The sequence below is a fragment of the Procambarus clarkii genome, chromosome 78, assembly GCF_040958095.1.
Source record: "Procambarus clarkii isolate CNS0578487 chromosome 78, FALCON_Pclarkii_2.0, whole genome shotgun sequence".
In the NCBI taxonomy this organism is placed as follows: Eukaryota; Metazoa; Arthropoda; class Malacostraca; order Decapoda; family Cambaridae; genus Procambarus; species Procambarus clarkii.
This window is the reverse complement of record NC_091227.1, coordinates 5,053,415-5,063,750: the sequence shown is the minus strand read 5'-3', so window position 1 is coordinate 5,063,750 and position 10,336 is coordinate 5,053,415. Positions and strand designations below refer to the sequence as shown.

The 10,336-nt window shown below is 54.3% G+C and overlaps 1 protein-coding gene across 1 annotated transcript; it reads right to left on the bottom strand.

Annotated features, from left to right (window-relative positions):
- Positions 1 to 1,430: 1,430 nt before the first annotated feature.
- Positions 1,431 to 9,981, bottom strand: LOC138357427 (uncharacterized). The gene is made up of 2 exons (XM_069314277.1): positions 9,922 to 9,981; positions 1,431 to 1,748 (listed from the first exon to the last, which is right to left on the bottom strand). The coding sequence occupies exons 1-2, from the start codon at positions 9,979 to 9,981 to the stop codon at positions 1,431 to 1,433; spliced, it is 378 nt and encodes a 125-aa protein (XP_069170378.1).
- Positions 9,982 to 10,336: the final 355 nt, after the last annotated feature.

Genomic DNA, 10,336 nt, shown 5'->3' with positions numbered 1-10,336 from the left:
AGTTTTGGTCATATGTTAATAATATTATAACATTCAGATATTGACACAGGATAACTGAATGGTTTGTTGGGAGGTGAGCACTCTGTGGGCTCTCTCACTTGACGCAACCTTTTGGGTTTAATCGGGCGTACCCGGGCACTGCTGGGTATGCCTTGTTATTATATAAGTACTCACCTAGTTGTGCTTGCCGGGGGGGTTGAGCTTCGGCTCTTTGGTCCCGACTCTCAACCGTCTATCTGCTGGTGTAAGATTCCTGAGCCTACTGGGCTCTGTCATATCTACTTTTGAAATTGTGTATGGGTCAGCCTCCACCACATCACTGCCTAGAACTTGCTTGAACTTCCTAAGTGTGTGTGTGTGTGTGTGTGTGTGTGTGTGTGTGTGTGTGTGTGTGTGTGTGTGTGTGTGTGTGTGTTTAGAGTTTCACAAGCCTGACAATGTTCACGATATTTTTGTTTGAAATCATGTCAATATTTTTAACTTACTAGATGTAAACATAATCCAATTATTTTGGAGTTGTAAATGTGAGACAATATATAATTGGGTGAATTTTAAACCGCACATCACCAAGATGGCGGCCAAATTGGTCTGGGACTCGCTATAACAAGGTAATTTTGTCTTCGTCTCCTGTAACAGGGGTGTTGGGGGGGGGGGAATATGATAACGGGGTTCTTTGATAACGTGAACCATTGTCTCAGATTAAAACAGCAGAGGAAAGCATACGCGTGCGCGCGTGCGCGTGTGTGTATGTGTATTCACCTAGTTGTGCTTGCGGGGGTTGAGCTCTGGCTCTTTCGGCCCGCCTCACAACTGTCAATCAACTGTGTTATATTTTTGTTTGTTTTTCTCCACACATACCTCTCTAGGAAGCAGCTCCGTGACAGCTGTCTAACTCCCAGGTACCTATTTACTGCTAGGTAACAGGGGCATCAAGTGACAGGAACTCTGCCCATTAGTTCTGTGTGTGTGTGTGTGTGTGTATGTATATGTATGAGTGTATTTGCTGTGAATATACACTTGAGGGAGAGGAGCATGAGGAGAGTGAGGAGAAGTATGAGGAGAGTGTGAGAAGTGAGTGTGTGTGGCAGGAGACGATTGGGCAGGGTGGAGGAGCCAGAGGTTTGTTGTCATAACACTGTCACTCTCCTCCGTGTCCATTGATCCCCCCCCCCGCCGCCCCCGCCCCCCCGGCCCCCCCGCCCCCCCTTGTCCAGGAACTGTGAGTCACCCCCCTAGTGTCTGGCCCCTCACACTGCCTCTACTGACATACTACACTGTGTATACTGACATACTGGACTGTGTCTGCTGGCATACACTGTGTCTACTGACATACACTTGGTATCGAAGCCTGGAGGTTGGTGGTGGGGGCCAGCAGGCCAAGGCGCCAGCCGCGTGGTGCCGTGAGCTGTGATTAATGTACTGTGGCTCTGTCACACAACTCCTGCACCCGGTGATCCACCCGTGGAGGGCGGGTCCGTGGAGGGCGGGTCCGTGGAGGGCGGGTCCGTGGAGGGCGGGTCCGTGGAGGGCGGGTCCGTGGAGGGCGGGTCCGTGGAGGGCGGGTCCGTGGAGGGCGGGTCCGTGCAGGGCGGATCCGTAGAGGGCGGGTCCGTGGAGGGCGGGTCCGTGGAGGGCGGGTCCGTGGAGGGCGGGTCCGTGGAGGGCGGGTCCGTGGAGGGCGGGTCCGTGCAGGGCGGGTCCGTGGAGGGCGGGTCCGTGGAGGGCGGGTCCGATGTCTCAGGACACCTCTTGACTCACCCTCACACTTAGTGAGTGACCCTCACACTTAGTGAGTGACCCTCACACTTAGTGAGTGACCCTCACGCTTAGTGAGTGACCCTCACGCTTAGTGAGTGACCCTCACGCTTAGTGAGTGACCCTCACGCTTAGTGAGTGACCCTCACGCTTAGTGAGTGACCCTCACGCTTAGTGAGTGACCCTCACGCTTAGTGAGTGACCCTCACGCTTAGTGAGTGACCCTCACGCTTAGTGAGTGACCCTCCAGTAAGGAGGAGGCGTCGGACACAGCCAGCGGTGATGGCTCCTGCCGTTGCGTGCAAGATTAATGATCTTACCTTGCGTGCAAGGTGGTGGTGGTCCACACACACACACACCAGGTGGTGGACCACACACACACACACACCAGGTGGTGGACCACACACACACACACACCAGGTGGTGGACACACACACACACCAGGTGGTGGACCACACACACACACACCAGGTGGTGGACCACACACACACACACACCAGGTGGTGGACCATAGGCCAGGTGCTGGACCACACATCAGGTGGTGGACCACATACACCAGGCAGGGTGTGTGTGAACCACACACACTTCTTCAATTATGTTACGGCCCTACTGGGACGCAACCGGGTTCTTCTCTGATGGTAGTAGAGTTTGGGAATCCGGCCCCAAGTTAGTAGAGGCTTTCAAGGGGTGTGTTCCGTAACGCAAGTTAAATTAAAGGGGGAGGAATACCAATGTTCCAGTTTCTCTGATATATATTTCCACCACCATGTATAAATAAATAACAGTCACACACGGGGATTATAACTACACAATTATGTACAGGTTCGTCTTCCTCCGAAGACACTGGATGCTCAACGGTGCTCACTCTGGGTAGCCCTGGTTCCTTCTTCCGTGGCCCACGATAAATCCACTATGGCGAATCTACCCTGGCCACAGGCCAGCCAAATCACAGTCCCACTGGGTGCTTCGTCGTGGAGGCCCTCAACCACAATCCAGCCTGTAGCTGGCAGGTACCGATCAGCTCTGCTGTGTAGGCCACTCCACGACCGATACTAGGGTTGCGAGCCCTAGGCAGGAGCCTCGTGTGATCCCACTGATCACTCCTCACTAAGCACCACAGTGGCTAGTCTCTTCCACCAGCCAGCCCCGGATAAGGCGATTCCCGACACTGCCACGCCACAGGCAGGCTAATACTCTCAACAGAGATCGTCCGAGGGTGACTCACAGCTTCTTCAAAGCAGACTGGTGAAGAGACCTTGGCTGCCTTGGGTAGACTGGTCCATCGTCCAACACAGCAGTCCCAGGTCGACTCTGCAATCAGACACGTCATTAATACTGGGACGCTTCACTCACAAGCTTAGACAGAAACGTCCACCTCTTCACTCCATAGATGGCGTTCACTGTCTAAGCACTACCTCACCAGAGGTCAGCAGCGGCTACTCCACGAGCCAATTAAGATGGGAATCCAGCACCTGTGGCCGGTATATCCCGTCCTCACTAGATGGCGTCGTCCATTTGGAGTGGGTTTCGGGAGCGGACTCACAGATGGCGTTGTCGTCACTGCTCCGTGCTCCGACGCTGGACTCAGGTCCGTAACACACACACACACACACACACACACACACACACACACACACACACACACACACACACACATACTATGAGGGGATAAGAAAATTCCTAACAGATATAGCATGGGAAACAGAGCTCAGGGGAAAGACGGCCCAAGATATGATGGATTACATCACGCAGAAGTGCAAGGACGCAGCAAACAAGTTTGTCCCAGTCCAAAAGGAAAACAGAGAAATGAAGATGAGAAACCCATGGTTTAATCAAAGATGTAGGCTAGCTAAGCAGCAAAGTAAAAGGGCATGGAGAAACTATAGGAATAACAGGACACTGGAGAGCAGAGAAAAAACCAGAATGCCAGGAATGAATATGTCAGGATGAGAAGAGAGGCAGAAAGACAATACGAAAATGACATCGCAAGCAAGGCAAAGACTCAGCCTAAATTGTTGCATAGCCACATTAGGAGAAAAACAACAGTAAAGGAACAGGTTATGAGATTAAGGATAGGGGCAGAAGGATTCACTACAAATGACAAGGAAGTGTGTGAGGAATTGAATAAGAAATTCCAGGAGGTCTTCACCTTAGAACAAGGAGAAATTCCAGAGGTAAGTGAGGGAATAGCTAACCAGGAACCACTGGAAGAGTTTGAGATTACCAGTGGGGAAGTAAGGAAGTGTTTACTAGAGTTGGACGTGACGAAGGCTATAGGCAAAGATGGAATCTCCCCTTGGGTTCTAAAGGAAGGAGCAAGAGAACTGAGCCTACCACTCTCCATAGTGTATAACAAATCACTGGCAACAGGGGAACTGCCAGATATTTGGAAAGCAGCTAACGTAGTCCCGATATACAAGAAAGGGGATAGACAGGAGGCACTGAACTACAGGCCAGTGTCCCTAACCTGCATACCATGCAAGCTGATGGAGAAGATTGTGCGAAAAAAACTAGTGGAGCATCTGGAGCGAAGGAACTTTGTAACACAGCATCAACATGGGTTCAGGGATGGCAGGTCCTGCCTCACAGGGTTACTTGAATTCTACGACCAGGCAACAAAAATAAGGCAAGAAAGAGAAGGGTGGGCAGACTGCATATTTTTGGATTGTCAGAAAGCCTTTGATACAGTGCCACACAAGAGGCTAGTGCGAAAGTTGGAGATGCAGGCTGGAGTGAGAGGGAAGGTACTCCGGTGGATAGAGGAATACCTAAGCAACAGGAGACAACGAGTCTGTGTGAGGGGTGAGGTCTCAGATTGGCGAGACGTCACAAGTGGAGTCCCGCAGGGGTCAGTCCTTGGACCTATACTGTTTCTGGTATATGTAAATGATCTCCCAGAGGGTATAGATTCGTTCCTCTCAATGTTTGCCGACGATGCAAAAATTATGAGGAGGATTGAAACAGAGGATGATAGTAGGAGGCTACAAGATGACCTGGATAGACTGAGTGAATGGTCCAACAAATGGCTGTTGAAGTTCAACCCGAGTAAATGCAAAGTAATGAAACTAGGCAGTGGAAACAGGAGGCCAGGCACAGGATACAGAATAGGAGATGAAGTACTTAATGAAACAGACAGAGAGAAAGATCTAGGAGTTGATATCACACCAAACCTGTCTCCTGAAGCCCACATAAAGAGAATAACGTCTGCGGCATATGCGAGGCTGGCTAACATCAGAACGGCGTTCAGGAACCTGTGTAAGGAATCATTCAGAATCTTGTACACCACATATGTAAGACCAATCCTGGAGTATGCGGCCCCAGCATGGAGCCCGTACCTGGTCAAGCACAAGACGAAGCTGGAAAAAGTCCAAAGGTATGCTACTAGACTAGTCCCAGAACTAAGAGGCATGAGTTATGAGGAAAGGCTACGGGAAATGCACCTCACGACACTGGAAGACAGAAGAGTAAGGGGGGACATGATCACAACCTACAAAATCCTCAGGGGAATCGACCGGGTAAACAAGGATGAACTTTTCAACACTGGTGGGACGCGAACAAGGGGACACAGGTGGAAGCTGAGTACCCAAATGAGCCACAGAGACGTTAGAAAGAACTTTTTCAGTGTCAGAGTAGTTAGCAAATGGAATGCATTAGGAAGTGATGTGGTGGAGGCTGACTCCATTCACAGTTTCAAATGTAGATATGATAGAGCCCAATAGGCTCAGGAATCTGTACACCAGTTGATTGACGGTTGAGAGGCGGGACCAAAGAGCCAGAGCTCAACCCCCGCAAGCACAATTAGGTGAGTACAATTAGGTGAGTACAGAGCCCGATAGGCTCAGGAATCTGTACACCTGTTGATTGACGGTTGAGAGGGGGACCAAAGAGCCAGAGCTCAACCCCCGCAAACACAACTAGGTGAGTACAACTAGGTGAGTACACACACACACACACAGACACACACACACAAAAGGGGGCCGGTGGCTGGGTGAACGCGTGATCCTGTGGTCCCGGGTTTGATTCCCGGCGCCGGCGAGAAACAATGGGCAGAGTTTCTTTCACCCTGATGCCCCTGTTACCTAGCAGTAAATAGGTACTTGGGCGTAAGTGGACTCCACACTACACCAGCAAGTGGAGCGCTGGAAGAGTGGAGTTGTAACTCACTATTGATGTAGAGAAGTGGGCAGAGGAGTCTATGGGGCTCTCCTCCTTTTTTTTAGGGGGGGGGGGTAGTAAAGAAGAGGGAGAGGCATAGGTGAAGGGAAGTATAGAAGTGGTAAATACAGTGAGAGGTATGAAAGTAGGCGGGCTGTCCGCCTTGCTGACACCATGTGGGGTGTTGGCAGCTAAGCTAAGCTGGCTCCCTCTTGTCAGGGAGCTGTGAGTGTGTGAGAGGTTCTTCACATGTGTTTCACCATATATGGATGTCCATAGATTAATACTGTTTAGCATTCATATATACACACTCCGATGCTTCCACACATATTATTCTGTTTAAGGCTCTTTGTTTTATTATTATTATTTATCGAGTTGTTCATACATACACATATATGACCTGTTCATATATATACATATATAATTCATCTGGGGATTATATACTGTGGGGCGGGGTTTTCGTCCAGAGAATCGAGGCTCTTGGGGCACCAGCTGTGGGAGCGGGGCGTCTCATCTTGGGCCACCAGCTGTGGGAGCGGGGCGTCTCATCTTGGGCCACCAGCTGTGGGAGCGGGGCGTCTCATCTTGGGCCACCAGCTGTGGGAGCGGGGCGTCTCATCTTGGGCCACCAGCTGTGGGAGCGGGGCGTCTCATCTTGGGCCACCAGCTGTGGGAGTGGGGCGTCTCATCTTGGGCCACCAGCTGTGGGAGCGGGGCGTCTCATCTTGGGCCACCAGCTGTGGGAGCGGGGCGTCTCATCTTGGGCCACCAGCTGTGGGAGTGGGGCGTCTCATCTTGGACCACCAGCTGTGGGAGCGGGGCGTCTCATCTTGGGCCACCAGCTGTGGGAGCGGGGCGTCTCATCTTGGGCCACCAGCTGTGGGAGCGGGGCGTCTCATCTTGGGCCACCAGCTGTGGGAGTGGGGCGTCTCATCTTGGGCCACCAGCTGTGGGAGCGGGGCGTCTCATCTTGGGCCACCAGCTGTGGGAGCGGGGCGTCTCATCTTGGGCCACCAGCTGTGGGAGCGGGGCGTCTCATCTTGGGCCACCAGCTGTGGGGGGGGCGTCTCATCTTGGGCCACCAGCTGTGGGAGCGGGGCGTCTCATCTTGGGCCACCAGCTGTGGGAGCGGGGCGTCTCATCTTGGGCCACCAGCTGTGGGAGTGGGGCGTCTCATCTTGGGCCACCAGCTGTGGGAGCGGGGCGTCTCATCTTGGGCCACCAGCTGTGGGAGCGGGGCGTCTCATCTTGGGCCACCAGCTGTGGGAGCGGGGCGTCTCATCTTGGGCCACCAGCTGTGGGAGCGGGGCGTCTCATCTTGGGCCACCAGCTGTGGGAGCGGGGCGCCTCATCTTGGGCCACCAGCTGTGGGAGTGGGGCGTCTCATCTTGGGCCACCAGCTGTGGGAGCGGGGCGTCTCATCTTGGAGTAATCTTTCAAACATTGGGTCCTCTAACATTTCGATGGTGTTCCACACCCTGATGGCTTGGTGCTGCAGTCTGATGTTTAGTGGCTGTGTGTTCAGGAGTTCGTGGAGCTCCTGGATTGTCTGATCATATGGTGGACGGTGTTTTGCTGCTCTCCTTAGCGCCTTATTTTGTACTGCTTGTAGTTTCTGCATGTTAGTTTTCTTTATGGTGTGTAGTGGTACTGGGGGATACTCTAGATGTGGACAGTCATAGGTGAGCACGGAGTAGCGGGGTGGTGGTGGGGGTGGTGTTGTGGGTGCAGTGGGGGCGGGGGTGGTGTTGGGGGTGGTGTTGGGGGCGAGGCCACTGTGAGAGAGGGGGGAGGGGGGGGGGGAGGGGCAGACAGCGTGCGCAGTACCACCGCGGGAGAATAGTTTCAGCAACAATGAGGAAGTGCTGGAGGAGTGTGAGTTAAGTGCGCACATCACCCCTCACACCCTGCCCCTCACACCCTGCCCTCTCACACCCTGCCCCTCACACCCTGCCCTCACACCCTGCCCTCACACCCTGCCCCTCACACCCTGCCCCTCACACCCTGCCCTCACACCCTGCCCCTCACACCCTGCCCTCACACCCTGCCCCTCACACCCTGCCCTCACACCCTGCCCCTCACACCCTGCCCCTCACACCCTGCCCTCACAGCCTGCCCTCTCACACCCTGCCCCTCATACCCTGCCCTCACACCCTGCCCCCACACCCCTGCCCCTCACACCCTGCCCTCACCCTGCCCTCTCACACCCTGCCCCTCACACCCTGCCCTCACACCCTGCCCTCTCACACCCTGCCCTCACACCCTGCCCTCACACCCTGCCCCTCACACCCTGCCCTCACAGCCTGCCCTCTCACACCCTGCCCCTCATACCCTGCCCTCACACCCTGCCCCTCACACCCTGCCCTCACACCCTGCCCTCACAGCCTGCCCTCTCACACCCTGGCCCTCATACCCTGCCCTCACACCCTGCCCTCACACCCTGCCCTCACACCCTGCCCCTCACACCCTGCCCTCACACCCTGCCCTCACACCCCTGCCCTCACACCTTGCCCTCACACCCTGCCCTCACATCCTGCCCCTCACACCCTGCCCTCTCACCCTGCCCTCACACCCTGCCCTCACACCCTGCCCTCACACCCTGCCCTCACACACCCTGCCCTCACACACCCTGCCCTCACACCCTGCCCTCACACCCTGCCCTCACACACCCTGCCCTCACACTTGACCCTCACACCCTGCCCCCCTCACACCCTGGCCATCTCACACCCTGCCCTCACACACCCTGCCCTCACACCCTGCCCCCCCTCACATCCTGCCCCCCCTCACATCCTGTCCCCCCTCACACCCTGCCCCTCACACCCTACCCCTCACACCCTGCCCCTCACACCCTGCCCCTCACACCCTGCCCTCACACCCTGCCCTCATACCCTGCCCTCACACCCTGCCCCTCACACCCTGCCTCACACCCTGCCCCTCACACCCTGCCCCCCTCACACCCTGCCCCTCACACCCTGCCCTCACACACCCTGCCCTCACACTTGACCCTCACACCCTGTCCTCACACACCCTGCCCTCACACTTGACCCTCACACTTGACCCTCACACCCTGCCCTCACACTTGAGCCTCAAACCCTGCTCTCACACCCTGCCCTCACACCCTGCCCCTCACACCCTGCCCTCACACTTGACCCTCACACCCTGCCCCTCACACCCTGCCCTCACATCCTGCCCTCACACTTGACCCTCACACCCTGCCCCCTCACACCCTGCCCTCACACTTGACCCTCACACCCTGCCCTCACACTTGACCCTCACACCCTGCCCTCACACCCTGCCCCTCACACCCTGCCCCCCTCACACCCTGCCCCTCACACCTGCCCTCACACTTGACCCTCACACTTGACCCTCACACCCTGCCCTTCACACCCTGCCCTCACACCCTGCCCCTCACACCCTGCCCTCACACTTAACCCTCACACCTGCCCCTCACACTGACCCTCACACCCTGCCCCCCTCACACCCTGCCCTCACACACCCTGCCTCACACTTGACCCTCACACCCTGCCCTTACACTTGACCCTCACACTTGACCCTCACACCCTGCCCTCACACCCTGCCCCTCTCACTTGACCCTCATACTTGACCCTCACACTTGACCCTCACACCCTGCCCCTCACACCCTGCCCTCACACTTGGCCCTCATACCCTGCCCCTCACCCCCCTGCCTCACACCCTGCCCTCACACCCTGCCCCTTCACACCCTGCCCTCACACTTGCCCCTCACACCCTGCCTTCACACTTGACCTCACACCCTGCCCTCACACTTGCCCCTCAACCCTGGACTCCCTCACAGTGTGAGAGAGACGACCAGGGTGCCAGCCACACCCACCAGTCGCCTCCTCATGGGGCAGGACCCGCGCCGCTCCTCACAGCACATATTGACTTATAATACACATCTTCGCAGATTCTATATATTGATGTATTAAAAATCCATTAACTGAGTAATAGTTATTTAATAACATCAATGTATAATAGTTGTGAAGCTATTACCCAATTTGATATCACGGAACCATCTGACGTCACCATCAAGACTTCATTAGTTTGTGTCATTAAGGGACTATTAGGAACGTTTTTCAAATGGTTCGATTTCAATCAAACTTTTTGACGAGTTGTATCTGAAAAGTGTTTCAACTGGTCCAAGTCTCAGCATCGTAGCGTAAATAGGAAGGGAGAAAAAAAAATGTTGAATGTGTCAACAATTTTCCAAATGGTCAAAAATTATTATCAAACACATGTGTCAACTGAAATCATGTCTATGACTCTCAGCTAGCACAATGGCATATATTAAAAAAATTATAATTAGTTTTATTAAATAAAAATTAAGTTAATTTTTTTCAATTTTATTTTCTTGTTTGTTTATCTGGCAGGCTTCTTGGTTGTCTGTTACTGGTAACAAGCTACGTAC

Bases quoted from the DNA above. Each gene is read 5' to 3' on its own strand.
- LOC138357427 (XM_069314277.1), bottom strand. From the start codon at position 9,981: ATGACACAAACTAATGAAGTCTTGATGGTGACGTCAGATGGTTCCGTG. The intron at 1,749-9,921 runs GTAATAGCTTCA...GGGTGAGTCAAG, and splicing joins GTTCCGTGATATCAAATTGG to AGGTGTCCTGAGACATCGGA.